This window comes from Lepidochelys kempii, chromosome 3, assembly GCF_965140265.1.
Source record: "Lepidochelys kempii isolate rLepKem1 chromosome 3, rLepKem1.hap2, whole genome shotgun sequence".
In the NCBI taxonomy this organism is placed as follows: Eukaryota; Metazoa; Chordata; order Testudines; family Cheloniidae; genus Lepidochelys; species Lepidochelys kempii.
In genome coordinates, this window is record NC_133258.1 from 71,359,470 (window position 1) to 71,376,202 (window position 16,733).

The following is a 16,733-nucleotide window of genomic DNA, read 5'->3' on the forward strand; positions in this document are numbered from 1 at the left end:
CCCAGGAGTTCACGCTACATATACAAGGATAACTTCACCTACCATGGAAATGCAACCACTTTCTACCAACACATTATTGAGAGCTTTTAGGGGAGCAAGTGAAAAATAATTCATCCAGCTGATATTTCAGGGAAAATGGATGAAGATTTGAGACATCAGGTCTAACATGCCCAACTCTGCAAAAGTGCCATAGGTTATTTTATTACCAAAAATGATCTGGAGCTTTGTTTTATGTCTGATCTCAACAGCACATTTCCAACAGCCTAGAAGTATTAAAAAAAAGGGATAAGAGACAGAAAAGTCACAAGTCTCTTGCAAATACATTCACAGTCCTGTTTATTGTAATCATATAAAAACAAGCAAGATAAGCATGCTATCGAGTGGATGTTTTCATTTGTGTAATATACAAATACAATATACAGAACCTATCATGATAATAAATTAATGGGATAGGAAGACGGTTATTAAAAATCAACTACAACCTGAAATGACACCAACAGATAATAGCTGGTATAATTACTATGGCATTAAAATTTGCCCATGGAAGAGTGGGATGACATGATGCAAACAGCAAATTGTTGTGCATTTCACATACACTTACTTTCTCGTAATACTTGATTTCATATTCAGTGATGACTCCATTAGGATGTTCTGGTTCCTGCCAGGAAAGCTCCACGCTCCTTTGCAGCACTCGCTCTTTCATTACTTCGCTAACTTGCGAGGGAGCTGTTTGGACGAGATGTGTCAATAAACCATGAGCAAATTTGCTGGATGTCTCAAATCAAATGTCACTACTGATCAGTCCCATGCTGTGCCACTTTCATTAAGGTAAAGAAAAGCACCTTTTCATAGCTCACAATTCAAAAGTTAATGAATATTCAAGCAGAACCTTATTACTGTTCATAAACCATAATAGAAATCTAAATTAAAGTGCAAACAGCAACAAGATAGCATTGTTCAAGCTAGTGCAAAACTGGAATTGATAGGATCAGAAGGACAATTAAGCAAATGAATTCTAATTAAGCCAGGAAAGTAGGTTTTCAGATTAATCTCTTGTGGTAAATTAAGAGTCCAAATATCTATTACATGTGTTTTGACAACACTTATAAAAAAAAAGAAAAGAAAAATTAAGAGAAAGAAACAAAAAGACTATCATATTCAGGCTGATTTCAAAAGGCTGCTTCCAGATCCAGTTCAAACAATTACCAGCAAAGTTCTTTCATGACTGAATTTGCTTGGTAGTGAAAACTACATAGTAAACATCACAAACCTGTTTCAGTTATAATCCTTTGTTTTCACTCATTCAAAACATTCTGAAACATTCTTCCTTTTGGGGTGAAATTTTCAAGACTTGATCTCAGTGCTTTAGGAACGTTTGACAAATTAATTAATACAGTATGTTCTTGTGGAGTGAAGAGGTAAAACAAAACAAAAATGAACCAAACCCCCCCAAACAAGCAAACCAAAAAACCCCCAAACCCCCATACTCTATGTTTTTTCTACTGCACCATTCTTTCGATAAACATATTACAAAAACCAGGTGAATTTTGGAACTTGAAGCATGGTGTGCAAATAGTGTGACACCACAGTCTCATTTGAAAATATACTGGTCAGGTAATAAAGTGATAATTAAGTTATAAGTGATTGAAAAGGTTTTTGCACAAGTCATTTTGATTTCTCTTACAACAGATCCAAGTTCTGGGTAAAAATAATTTATGGGTAATCCTGTCTAATGATACTGAAAGGTGGCAGATTTTCTTATTTATTATTAAGTGGATCTAGTGACAGAAGTGAGCTGTAGCTCACGAAAGCTTATGCTCAAATAAATCTGTTAGTCTCTAAAGTGCCACAAGTCCTCCTTTTCTTCATCTCACTAATGGGTACTTCCAAACGTGTGGAGAAAAATAATTACAATGTGGAATAGAAAACTACCCAAATATGACCATTTTGCAAATGTCAGTTGTATGACATTTTAGCCCTGTTTGATGTTACGTCTTGTCCTTACAACATTCCCATGGTATACCAAGCACAATCAGAGTTGGATCCTACTACCGTTAAAGTCAATGGAAAGGCTCCCATTAACTCTAATGGTGCAGGATCAAGTTCATGTAGAGTAGGTTTATTAAGAGGGTCTAATACTCCTCCCACTGAAATCAACGGTGAGATTCCCACTGTTGTTCATGAGAGTTGGATCAGATCCAGAAAATCTATTCAGAGTAATGGATCCATACATTATAGAAGAAATCAAAATTAGAAATAAAATTGATTTTACCTTTGTCAGACATAGGATCCACTGCTCTGGTCAGATGTCATAATTCATGAGAAGCGACCAACTATATATGGAAAATAATAAAATAGCAAACACCCACAAAAATAATCACTACCAACAAAGGTAACAGGTGGCTCTGGGGCACAGAAAAAGAATCATTTAGTAATGCTTTCAGAAGATGGAAATAGTCTGAAATTTAAAAGATGCAGTAAAGACTATTTAAGTAGTTCTGAAACTAAAAAAAATATTGTTTCCCAGAAGAATCCCTGCCCCCGCTTTTTTATGCATAAAATTACATAATATGTAAATTTCATTCCTTCTTTAAATATCACAAATTTTCAACCTGCAATCAAGGCACTTAGAAAAGACTGAAGGATCTAACATCTAGTATTTGCATCCAAAGAAACTAGCAACTCAGTTTTGCCATTGTTAGAAAAAGCATATATTGACAACCAGGCTTAAAATGTTACCCACCCAAGATGTTGCATATGCCTGTCAGAATAAGCCTCAAATGGGAGTTTAAAATAACTTTGTGAAAGAAGATAAGAATGAGGAAGATGTAGTTAGTATGCTAACAGGCAGGAGGAATTCCTAATTCCTAAAAAAAGGAATTCTGCTTCCATTCATTTGAGCTGGACAGTAATACCCATGAATTATGACACTCTTCCAAAGGAGTGAGAACAAAGGAGAAAATCCCTTCTGAGCATGCTCCTTGGCATCTTAGTTTTTTTTTTTTAAGAAGATCCCAATGAAACCCACACCTTTTATGATATCATAAAGTTTCTCTTCTCTTATAGGAGAAGGGGCTGCTGCACAGGGGAAATGGTAAAATTCTCACAGAAATGCACAAAACTCAAGCCTTAAAAAATGACTGCTTAATATCAGCAACAGGAGAAAATCATCAGTGAAAAAAAATATTGTGGATCCCATGATTTTTAGGAGTTTTCCACAAGTTCTCCTGAATTCTCTAAGATTCTGAAAGTCATAACCCGTTAGTCAGGGAAAAAAAGTTAGCTTAGTTTTCAGGTATGCAGATAGTGCATCATTTCACACTGTGATGGCTGTATCTCTAGACAACTAATAGGCCTGATCCTACTGATGTCACTGGATTCAGTCTCTATCCATAAGGAACCCAGAGAAGATCTGGGGCCTTTTGCTGCAGCAAATGGGCGAACTCTGCTTTCTTTACCCAAAGCCTAATTTGAACCGCTTCCATTCCAATATTGAACATGGGCATTTTTCTTCTCTTAATTTAAAGAATACGCAAGTGAAACTCTAACATTTATGTTAATTCAAAATTAAATGTTGTATAAATATAACGAAAAAGCCAAAATATCCACAGCATGACCAAGTTAATGTTGCTCTAGGAAACTCAATTCCTGCGTTTCCTAATCTCTTTTTATTTTATTGTGCATTAGTATACCTTTTAAAATGTAACCTATTTATGTTTCATTAAAGGGCTCAGAGAATCCAGGGAAACAAAGGATTCAAGGCATGCCTGATAATTTTCATTATAACCTATTATGTCATTAGTCAATATAATCAAAGTTGAAGTCCCTTAACATAGGCTGCTGAACTGATAAAATCTTATAACTGTATCACAAACTTCATGGTTTAGTAGAAGCATTCCAAACCTCTCTCTCTCTCTCTCTTTCTCTCTCTCGATAACTGCATGCTTGGAGTATTTTCACTCTAATTAGTGGTATATATTCCTTTGGTAGCTAAGTCTCTGGAATGCAGCAAACCAATTTACTCTTGTCTAATTTTCTTTGTGATGATTAACTAGTTGTCTTCTTTGTCTAAATGAGTAGCAACAGCATACTGGCTGAATTTCAGAGGAATCCTTGTGTTCCATGTATCATATTCTATTTCATCCAGTAAAATGTTTTCAGGCTGTTAATTTAACATTTTAGATGTCCAAAATTGTTAATGTTCATACTTATTCTAATACAATTATACAGTACTGAGGTCATCTGAAATTGTTCCCAATGTTCACTCCCTTTGGTTTTATCTGATTTAATTTTTTCATTCCATTGGTCATCCTATTTATTCTTCTTTTAACCAAGGAAGCAATATGAACTACCCCCTTTGGGATTAGTTAACCTTGCTTATCTGGGGATATTGGGAAAGTAGTGTGTGCCATGCACGGCTCCCACTTAACCTCTGGACAAAGTGTACAACAAAAAAGGGATTATTTCATCTTTTCCTTTAGAGAAAACAAATTAAGAGGAGGAAAATTAGATTATTTTGCAAACCTTCCAAGTTATATTGTAGGTGTGCAAAAGTAGTTTGAGTTGGGAACCTTATTTCCTGTTAACTGGCAGCCCTACTTTCTCCTAAGACAGATTTGATTTAAAAGCAAAATAAAATATGTTTTTTTTCTAGTTAAAGGGAAGACTGTGCTGTGTACTAGTGCTAAAAGAAAGCCACAATCAGTAATTCCCTTGGTGCAAAGTGGTTCCCAGATTGGTGTAGGCGGCCCCAAGACACATTGTAGCTCTGCCTGAAGCCCCTGACATAGAGTAGGGGGAGGTGGGAGGGACGTTGGTAAGGGACTGACTAACCAGAGTGTTCTACCCTGGCTATTCTGGGCTGGCTGGTTCACTGGTGCCTCTAGGAAAACCACTATAAGTTAGAGCAACAACGTGGGCTGCTCCAACTTTGTCTGGGTGCTGGTCCCAAAATTCAACAGGCACAGAGGTGACTTTAAGCCACCTTTACCTGGCCTCTTGGGCTGCATTTTCTGAGCTCCTTGTGAGAGGTGCAGCTCAGAATCAGGGCCTCTGTATTTTTTATTCCCATTACAATTTTTCTCTCTTGTTCTCTATGGTCATTTTCCCCATAGTCTCTCTCTTTTAATACTATCTGTTTTGTATTCAAGTTTTCATTGATTCCCCCCCACCTCTTTCTGGCTTCTTTCTGATCCTTAAACCCATACCCAGACACCTCCCCACAGTCTCTCCTGAAGGATGTGAACATTCATTAACAAACCAATAGAATTTTTTAATCCACATTTCTGTGAGTTGAAAATTTGTCAAAGCATGTTAATCCATCCCTGACAGCACTCCCAGTCAGTTAGGAACCTGATGGTAGGGCTTTGTGCTGTGCACTCTTCAACTCCCCATGCACCATTGCTCCCAAGAGTCACCATTTCTCAGAATCCAGCTAATTATTTCGATGATGTGCTCCACACGGTCTGCTACCAACTTTCTTTCTGACGTTCCTCAACTCCCGTTTCCTTCCTTTGTGCTGACACAACAACCAGTTCATCAAACTCTCATAGCCTACCAGGGCTGACAGGTGGATGTCCCTACACACGCTGCAGAAGAAAACATTGCTAGCATGACAGGCACTCAGCACACCCCTTCACCATTTTTTAAGTGCTTCAAATACACCATTCAGAACAAGAAAAAATTGATTTTTCACTGGTTTTCAACATCTTAGCCATAGAGAAATATAACTTTGCTGGGCTTTGCTGATAAAGCCTTCAAGTTATATGGATTTCAAGCTGGTCATCATTTTCAGATCAGGTTGTAGTAAAAATTAAAACTGAAGTGTCAAAAGGAGCAGGGTATTCCAAGGAAATACTCTGCTATGGAGAGAACATTGCATTCGGTAGGGCAACATGTTACAACCATCTCCCTAAACCAATCACGTGACACGTTATTAATAATATATATGAATACTTATAGATAGAAAACTGCAACAACAGTGTTAGAAACTAATCCTTTACACTCAACTTTTTTTTAACACATGCTACTTGCCCAGGCCTTTAACCTACATCCTGAGCTAAATAAATGTACTTAGTCTCTACAGTTCTCAGTCCTAGAATTTTCCTCAATACAATGTGATAACATTTCCAAAGCACAGTGACTGATGTGAAATGAAATGCTTTCCTCTTTATATTAACCTGAAACCAGAATAAAAAACAAAACAAAACAACCAAAACGATGTCAGCTGAAAAACTGAAAGTATGGGAAGTTGGAGCTTGCTGTGTATCAGCAAGTAAGGTATTGCATGAGCACTTTTAGCACAAAGTCAACTGAAATGCAGCTTTCATAAAAATACTTTGCAAAAGACAGCTACTCAGCCATTTCTCCAAGATTTGTTAGACTTCAAGTTCTGTACATCAATGCACTGCAATTACACCCAGCAACATCAGTCATGGAAACTTTTCATTTGATGTGCTTTGTGAGAAATTTGTCTTGAAATAACATTTCCAGGCAACAAATATACATGTAGAAGTGGAGTTTGCATTAAACAAAATTGCTCAAATCCTTAAGGAAAGAGGGGTTCAATTCTGCAGCTATGGATTATGTGAAGAAATCCTGTTGAACTGATGACAATACATACTGCAAAACTGGGGGATCCCTATTACAAAACAATAGTGGAACTATGGATGCAACTGGGCTTTCCTTATCAGTGTTGCCATAATAAGTAAGTGAACAGAGTTGACTATTTGTTATATATCCCTTTATTTTATGACAAAAATAAGACACTTAGGACAATTAGGACTTGATGCTAGACTCATTGAGGTCAGTCAGAAAACTCCCATTCGCTTTAATGGTACAGCATCCTAACACAATTTCTTGTGTGGCTTTTGGCCTTGTACTTTTTTCCATCCCCAATGTATGCTGCAATTATTCAGAAATGGTAGATTTTTCGTAATGCAGTGTTCAGATCTGCTTTTATATCACTGCAAAGATTTATTTTAGGCTACAATAAAATTACATGAAATATTTACACCACTTTTCTATAAGGACATGTTGTACCAATTGATGAAGCATTCAGTATTCAGGTATCAGTCCTAAAAATGCAAATCATAAATGGAAGTACCAATCATACCATTACCGATATTTATTTAAATAATGTCTCTTTCAAAAATATATTACCTATCTGTTTTCTGTGCAGATTATTGTAGACTGGAATTGCTCTGAATTTATACCCGTTTTATCTGAGCTCGGTATGTGGCCCATTCTAAACAGTGCATGCAAAGGTCTACGTAGAAAGAAACTGAAATAGAAAAATATTAGGACAGGACTAGATTAGTGGCTCTCAGCCTTTTCAGACTACTGGACCCCTTTCAGGAATCTGATTTGTCTTGCATACCGCCAAGTTTCACCTCACTGAAAAATTACTTGCTTACAACATCAGACATAAAAATACAAAAGTGCCACAGCACACTGCTACTGAAAAATTGCTTTCTTTTGCATTTTTACCATAGAATTGTAAAATCAATCAATTGGAATATAAATATTGTACTTACATTTCATTATATAGAGAAGTACAAACAAGTCATTGTCTGTATGAAATTTTAGTTTGTATTGACTTCACTGGTGCTTTTAATGTAGCCTGTTGTACAACTAGGCATGTATCTAGATGAGTTGATGTACCCCCTGGAAGACCTCTGTGTGCCCCCAGCTGAGAACCACTGGACTAGATTATCGTTAGTCCTTTTGTGGCTGTTCAAGGAGAGAATAAACATCTCCCCATTTCTCCATTATCAGTCCTGTGTAAGGACTGTAGCAAATTACTGTCCCCCCCAGTGCAACTAGGTAATTTTGGAAGATGGTGCAGCTCCACACCATATCTTATGCTAGACTGTAGCTAAATGCCACAATTTAACCCAAAAAGAAAAGGAGTACTTGTGGCACCTTAGAGACTAACCAATTTATTTGAGCATGAGCTTTCATGAGCTACAGCTCACTTCATCCGATGCATTTAACCCAGGGAGGATATGCCAACACTCACTTTACAGTCTCTCTGGGTTTACACAGGCATAGCTAAAATCAAATCTTGCCCCATGTGTGCGTCAATTGTATAATTTTATTGGTGTAAGTATTTCCCTTATTTGTTTATTAAATTTCCCACAAACATGCAAAGCATTTTCAGGAACAAAGCAAAATAGCCCATGCTCCAGTATGGCACTGATGCTCAGCTTCTGACAGTGATTTGGTCTACCTCTCTTCCTAAGAATGTTTGGCTGTTTTGAAACATTTGTGTATATTCGTCTTCATGTTTGTGCTAACGTGCCAAAATCACACAGTAATACATACAAAAGTGGCAGCAGAAACCATGGCAGCTCTTAAACTGAATATTTTTAAATAGACAAAAATTTACAGCACTCTCACTTTTGTTACAGAGTATATCTCTGGCCCTCGGTTAAGTCTCCACATGACAAAGCAGCCTGTGATAAAAGGTTATTGAGTACCACTGTATTATGCCATTAGTACCTATTGCTCTGGATCAATGACAGAGAAATTCCCCACTGTGTTTACAAGCTGCACCATACAGAAACATATCCAAATAAATCAGTTATTTTACACTAACAACATCCTACAGAGAAGCCACTTTAACTTCTCCTCAGACACACTTTGCTTTCTGGCTCATAAATATAACACTGTGTGCTTACAATGCTCTGTAAGCTGTGGGCAGAGAGGCAACCAGCTCATTGAACCACTTGGGGATTTTTAAGTAGTAGATGCTAAAAGGCAACAAACTCAAGTAATAGCTGACTGCACTACTCCATTACAGCTTTTTCTCATTGTTTTTGTGGTTGAAAAGCTCCTAAATTACCTGCTGATCTATGGGGAGCAACAGTAAGAATGGCTGTTTGAATATATCTGCAAATCAATTAAGGAAAAGCTAGGAGTCAGAAATAGATTAAAAGGAATCTACATTCCGACTGAATGGCTTCAATTCCCCTTCCACCTCACATATTAGCTAAATATGATCATATTCACACCGTTCTTACTAAAATTATGCAGTTTAAAATTTGCAAGAAATGCCCTTATTTAGTATTGGATGTGCAATAATTTAGTAAATTCCCATCTGTTTGTTATTGCTGATGTATTCAGAATAATTAAAGAGGTTAAATGCTAATTCCTATTATCAAATTCTGTAAGTCAGCCCTGGGATCAGTTATGTGTGCTGTCTACAGTGACATAATTGTGGGACAGAAACCAATAAGGACCAAAGAACAAACAAAACAAAAACTCCAACTTGCAAAAAGACATAAAACAAACAAACAAAAAACAGTTTATGACGATAAGAGCTGAATGTTTGTCAAGTATTTCTGGCCAGAATCTGCTCCAAGACCTGTTGTATGAACTTCCCTGTTTCTTTTGCCTAACATCTGGTACAAATACCATTGGCATCTGTGTGTCCCGTTTTTTTCAAAACTGCTGACATGGGTATCAATCAGCACCAAACTGATGCTGACTTGTGTAACAAGTGACAATATCAACTCCCAAGACATCCACAACTTTTGCTTCCCGAATGAGTTTTGACGTGTCGGGAACAAAGTGGATTCTTACAAATGCGTTAGAATAATAAACTAGCCTTACAACTAACACAAAGAGGCTTTTGTTCTTTAGCAGTGTTTGTTTTCTTCCACAGAAGAAATATTTTTCTATTAATTAGGTTTTTTATTTTTGTTCTGCCTTTTTTTGAGATTCAGCTATTATACTGACTCTTCAAAAGCAAAACATCTGCCTCTGGATTAAAACCCTGACCCAAAGGTCCTGCAATTTATAAAAGTCTCCCAAACACAGAGACATTGTTTTCCCAGTGGGCTACTCATCTACTTTATGTTTTCTTTCTCTTGCTATTCATCTCTAGTGACAAGTGTCAATTATGGACAAAAGATTGATGGGATGAAAAAATAAAGCACAATTTACAAATCACTTCCTGTGGAAGTGGATAGGTGTAATGACAGAGACTGTTTGCTGTAATTGAATTCCTTGCTGCTCTCTACTCAGTCACTAGAAGATGTCAACTTCAAGGATGTTAGTCCTGGAAAAATATCTTAATATATGTTGACTTTTACTGTATAGTTGGTAATACCATTCAAGCGTAACTTGTCCACAAACAAGAATAATATTTCTGTAGGGAAATATGATGCCTGACGAATAAAACAATGGTTTCAGAGGCCTGCACACTGGTATGATTATGTTTATTAGAGTAGGATGTCCAAGCGATATTTGAATACATTCCAATTTCAGAAAAACCATTTTGTTTCAGACACAGCCAACAAAACCCTGGAGATGAGTGCCATTAAAAAAAAAATCACTGATCAAATATTAACTGCAAAATGTTTAAATATTCCATAAAGATGTCAATGGAAAACAATAATTAGTACCGTGGCACATTCAAGGACATAATTGTATGTTTGGAGAAAAAAAAAGTTTTCTTTGCTAGCACTCCTAAAATGTGTACAATTTCTGTTTCATCTTTCCAAATTCATTTGAAATGCATTATAATAGCACTGCTAACAGTGAGTACATTTATGCAAGCAAAGCAGGTGGCAGTCCCAGAGATTGCAGTGAGAGTTCCTGGAACAGAGGGCTTGCAAGTACACACTATGGACCTGATTCTCTTCTCCTTTATAAATCAGAAGTAACTCTGCTGAACTTAATGAAGCTACACAGCCATAAAACTGGTGTAAATGAAGCCAGACTGTGAACTCCTTACTGACAAAGATGCAAAGTTAATCACAACAGTAGTCCCATTAATGGAAGTGAGATTACCGTTCTGAGTAATTGCTCTCTAGTGTGAATAAGGTGATCAGCATCTGGCCTTATGTCTATGAATGTAGAAACATCCTGACCATTGATAGAAATTCCATTTGATACAATGTTACTTTGATGTATCCTTAAAACAAAATGTTAAATGAAAGTCATTTCGAGCATGAGAATCTTTTTTCCATAAACTATTCCATAAATTAGATCTGGCAAACCGAGACAGAGAAAATGCATTCAATCTTAAAAAGGAATCTCTATTTATAAAGAGAATAATAGATATTTCAAAGAGAGAATATATGTATTCCTTTAATAAAGTCATGCCCAAAAGATATGCAAATACTTGAAGTTTATTATACTGTCTCGGTTTCCTACAGATCATGTTCAACCAATTATACTGATAAAAATAACACATTTCCCAAGTTTATGTAACTTTACAAAGGGCTAGTTTATACATTTATACATATATACAGTGGTGTAATGCACACTACGGTGGGGAAGGAGGGGACTTATAAAATATACTAATGTGTTGTGCATTAATTGATCTGTGTAGACATTGCTAGTGAGCACAAAGACTACATCTATACTACGAGATAGGGGTGTTATCCCAGTCTGCATACACATACTCTCACCAGTCCTCATTGCCTGAGGACCAACAGCAGTGTAGGCAAGGTTGTACTGGCAAGGGCAGCATAGCTTAGCTGTGCTGAGTATGTACCCAGCTTGGCTACAGTACTATTTATATTTGAGCTGGCTGTATGAGAGTTAGTGTGAGTATGTGCACATAAGCTGGGAATCACAACCCTACCTCACCCCTAGTTTCAAACAGCCCTACATGGAAGTGCACTAGGGAACCTTCAGTGCACACGAGAAGGGTCTACATGGGTCAGTTAATGCATTTTAGAAATCATACTACAGTAATGTGCATTGCTGCACTGTGCAGACAAGCCCTAAGAATTTATCTAGCATAATTTTAAAAGATACTCTTACTGTCAGTGTATCCGACCTTCCTCTTGCATAGACAATACACTACTACTATCTTCAAAAATTCTTAGGTCTCATTGACTTTCAATGGCTCCTGAGTCACTTAGGTGCTTTTGAAAATGTTACCTTATATCATTTCAGTGTACACAGAAGTCTGTTCCCTTTCCCATTTCCGCTTATAACAGAAGTTTACACATGCACTTGCATGATGTAAAAGCATGTACGATTGGGCAGAAATCAGTCATGCCATGAAAGACTTAACTAAATGATTTTAGGGTACTAGAAAATTTTAAAATTGTTACACACCTCTTATTGGTTACATTTTCCTATGCACTACTGTAGTCTATCATGGATCTGAGAGGAAGATAAGCTTACTGCCCAAAGGGTAAGTATTTTCTGCAGTTACTCCCCATCAAAGTTGCTGCTGATATACATTACAAAATGTCAGTTGTGCAAATTATAAATCATTTTTCTTTTTTGATTAGTTCCACTCTTAGCAGAGACAGATTCTGATCTCACCTCGATTATAGACTAGTTCAGTTGTATTGATTTCAATTAAGTTACTCTTCATTTACACCACTGTAAACAAGATCAGATTCAGGCCCCAGAAGTGAAATGACGCTTTATTGCATGAGTTGCATTTTTTACAATGAATGAAATATGAAGCATTTCCATGCCATTAAAAATTTAATTATTGCCACTGATCATGAACCTAGATGCATCACTAATCAGCTAGTCTCTCATTTTTCACAACCAGATTAAAATGTCCTTGTGAATTCTGTCAAGGTATGATTATGTTATTATTCTAGTAAGTAGTTTTCTCTACAACCTTCACCTATTATCTAGGATTCCCTGCCCTCCTTCCGTACAGAAGATGTTTTTCTGTGTAGACTGTATAGGGACAACAGCTTTCCAGTTACCAACTTTTCACAGAGAGGCCCCAAGTTTACAAAACAGTAATATGTCTAAAGATACAAAAAAATATGTCACAAAAAGTTTGTGTTTACCAGTCATATCAACCAAACAATATTTAATGCTTCCATAATTCTCATCCACAGATTTCAATACGCTTTATGTGGGTGGGCATAACAAACATTATTGTCCACATTTAACAGAACTAGAAGCCAGAAAGGTTAAGTATCTTTTTCAAGGTCACACTGTAACTCACAGAAGAGTCAGAAATAGAACCCATGCTGTCTGACTGCTAATCCTGTGTTCTGTCTATGTGACCACACTTCAATGGAATTCCTTTTTTTCACACCAATGTAAGTGAGATCAGGCCCTATATCATAACGAATGCACACACGTGGGTAGACTTAAAGTTGCATGGTCAACTATAACTTATTTCCTGAATTTGAAATTAAAGTATCAAACTTAATGTTTTCACTGCTTCTCTTTGTATAAAATGGAAAGATAAATTATGATTCCCCATGCAACACAGACTGGCAATAAATATAGTGCATGTTAATTCTTTTCACTTGGATACATATGTAAAAACCCTGCTTAGAATGTTGCTATGCCAAAACACTTCTCTGGCTACTCAGTGATTAAAATGTTCATTGACTCATTACCTCAGGGTGCAGTTTTCTACTGAGGCCATCTCTAGCTTTTGCATGAGTCCTGCTGGATTCAGAATTAGAGAGACAGTTATTCAACCACTCATTGAAAGCTTCACTGCATTCAAGGATCGGAAATAATAAAAGAAGCAAAAGAATTCACCTTCTGTTCCAATTAACCATCAGTGGCTCAATTAATCATAAAATATAACCGGTGAGGATAAGGACAAATCTTATTTTAAATCACTTCAATGGTTTTTTTTTACCCTGTATCCATCCTTTCCTAGGTGAATTAAGGGTTTTGTGAAAAGGTGCATCTGGAGTCTGATAATATTGGAGCATGAAGTACTTTGTTCAAAAATAAAACAGGTACCTCCTGGGTAACAACAAAGAGAGCTTCTTACAAATAGGATGTGGGCACACTACCTGGGGTTGAAATATCTGCAGAACTTCCTTTCAGCTTTGGGAAGTTGAGGCACAGCCCAATGTGGCCAGAATATCCGGGAACCCAGTGGGGAATGGGAGGGAGGCAGCAAACTGAAGTGCTGGTACCTCCTCGTGGCAGATGTCCAGGGCAGGTAATTGTTATGGAAGGGATACGATTATTGGAGAAAATGGATTGGAAAAGAATTTAAAAGAAAACATTCCTTAAGGGAGCTTACGAAGTGTGGTTCTGGGCTCCCACCTCTGGTACAACACGGAGCCATCCCCCGTCCTTTTCTAGCCCTCTTAACCTCCTATGAGGGGAGGGCGGCTGGTGCCAAGCCAAGGGATGGCTGGGACCAGGTTGGGGATTGTGTGGAAATGATTAAGGACATGATAACCATCAGCACTGTACAATTTATTGCAAGATACGCCCAGCTATTTTAAGTGAATAATGTTGTGGCCCAATTAAACCAAATCTATTGCCTCCTGCCTGTCTTCTGGCATAGATGGACAATGTCACTTTATTCATTCTGCCTTCACTCAAGCCTCTACTTTGATTTTTTCTCTCTGAGGTCTCTGGAAACAATTCTCATCCCTTATACACTAAAACACCCAAAGCCCTGAAAACCATAGGATTTTTAAAAATATATGTGCCATAGTATTGTGATTACTGCAGCTTTGTGAGATGTAATGCAAAAAAGCCAAATAATCAGCATAACTAGAACACATTATCAATTAATATAGGTTAGACTGCAGAAACTCTCCTTACCCCTATAGTGCTGATATTTATCAGAGGAACCTTGCCTATGACTCAAGTGCTAACAAGTCAAATCGCGCACAAACATGATCAATAAAGGACTTCTTTAAAGCTCTAATATTATATAATGGAAATGTCTTTTGAAGAGCTGGCTGTATATGTCCATGGAGGGTTAGGAAACTATCCCTGCAGGCACTGGTAACATTCAGCAGCATGTAATACAGTATTTCACTCAAAGTAGATCTGACTCATTCTATTGGCACAAACATCACATGTTGAGCATTAACAATTTTTACAATCTATTTTATAAATACTATGTTTTGTTTTCCTTTCCAGAGCTGTCTTCTCCTTCCCTTTGTTGTGAACATTTTGCTTGTCATCTTAGTCTGTGACAGTTTGATGGTTATTACAGTAAGACTCTGCAGGTGTTTTTTAGTGCTTTTCAGGGACCAATCTAATTACCTAAAGCATTTAACACATTAACAGAAGTTAATTTCCAAGGTTAACCACAAAGGAATAAAGTCCCCAGGGTGAAAACGTCAATAAAAACAAATGGCATACTAGTGTATTTAAAATTCTTTTTAAATTGCAGTAATATAATTTTAGAAAGATGAAATAAAGAATAATTTAATCAATAGAACTTTAAAACTATGGTATTGTAACAAATAAATAAATGGAACAAACTGAGAGTCTATTTATTACTGAAATGACAGGTGGATCAACTGTGTTACCATTTCTTGCAGTCCAGATTGCCCGGCTGTCACTAATTATCCATGCAGTGGCATAATTTCAGGAATGCTGTTTATGACTAGAGCGGCACCCTTTGCTCCACTCATTCTTGTTAAAAGAGTAAATCTCTTTTTCTCTTTTCCCTCTCTGATTAATTTCAAATAAGAACCAACTTCATAGCTTCAAGATTAAAATGTCACTAAGGGCCTGATGCTGGACACTGAGAGTTAGTCCACTGACTTCCACTGGTGTTGTATGAGGATGTTCATCTTTCCCCCTCCCCAGAAAAATGAGAACAAGATGGAAGAAGATATTGACATAGCTCCTACTCTCTCTCTCTCCTCCCTTTCCTCTCTGATAGGACGCTTCTGGATTCCTTGCAACTCTATAAGTCCATCCTTGATCCCACCCCTGTTTACTTTTCCTTTACTGAATTGCATGTATTATTTCTAGCCACCTCTGTGTGGTTCTTGACCCAGTGACCACCTGAGCATGTGAAATTTAAGTTGTCTGCATGTTGCACTCTGAGATTTAACAGCAGAGAGCATGGAATTTCAATTAGGTGACAGTAGGGCCCAGCTGAGAGTCTGAATCCCACCGATGCCATTACATGAAGTGAGAAGAAAGATCTTAGGCTTCACCCCTGTTGAGGAATTGTCAAGGGGGGGCGGTGTAGCAGGGTGGACACCTGCTCGGGCCCAGAGGGCCCAGAAAGGCAGCGGGGCTGACTGGGGAAGCAAACTCAACTGGGGGCCAACTCCCCAATCAGGGCCCAGCAGGCTCTATAAAAGCTGTGAGCCAGAAGCCCAGAGAAAGTCTCTCTCTGCCTTGAGAGAGAGAAGGGCCTGGCTGCAGGGGCTTAACCAAGGATCTGGAGGGAAGCAGGGCTGGGGATAGGCCAATGGAGCTGGGGAGCTCCGGCCTAGGAAAGCCCCAGGCTGCGGGCCTGGTAAGGCCTATTAGATATGGGCGTTGCAGGGGCAGCCATGGGTAGGCAGAGGCAGCAGGTCTAAACCTTGACTGTGATGAGTGGCTCATACTGCAGCCTGCCCCAGAGCACGGGGGCTAGCTGGTGACTGGCAGGAGCCTACAACTGAGGCGAGGTAGGGATAGTGGGTGGGGGGTTCCCCTGGGAGGGGGAGACCCAGAACTGTGGGGTACTGCCAGGGGCAGCACCCAGTGAAAGGGGCACCGGGGTCCTGGGAAGGACATGGGAGCCAGCAGCAAGGCGAGACACAGGCCTGAAGAGGGCGCTCTGGAGGCTGGAACGCTAATTCCCTGAGACAACCAGCAGGAGGCACCACCGGTGCGTCTGCACCCGGTTACAGTGGCGAAAGAGAGTCATGAGTCCCTGCTCTATCAAGGTAACTCTAGAGAGAAAGGAGGCCTTTGCCCTAAGCCACACTGACTGCAAGAAGGGGAAGAGGAGGCCCAAGTTACAGTATCAAACAGAGAAGTGGAAAAGTATAGTCCTGGTTCTCCTCCAGTCCCAC

At 38.3% G+C, this 16,733-nt stretch overlaps 1 protein-coding gene across 4 annotated transcripts in view; it reads right to left on the reverse strand.

Moving 5' to 3' along the window:
* The window catches only part of EPHA7 (EPH receptor A7), a 170,264-nt gene that overhangs the window by 34,316 nt on the left and 119,215 nt on the right, over nucleotides 1-16,733 (reverse strand). For all 4 annotated transcript variants that reach the window (XM_073336778.1, XM_073336777.1, XM_073336779.1 and 1 more), the window contains exon 6: nucleotides 602-726. In XM_073336778.1, the coding sequence (XP_073192879.1) occupies nucleotides 602-726 (125 nt within the window). The remainder of the gene's footprint in view (nucleotides 1-601; nucleotides 727-16,733) is intronic.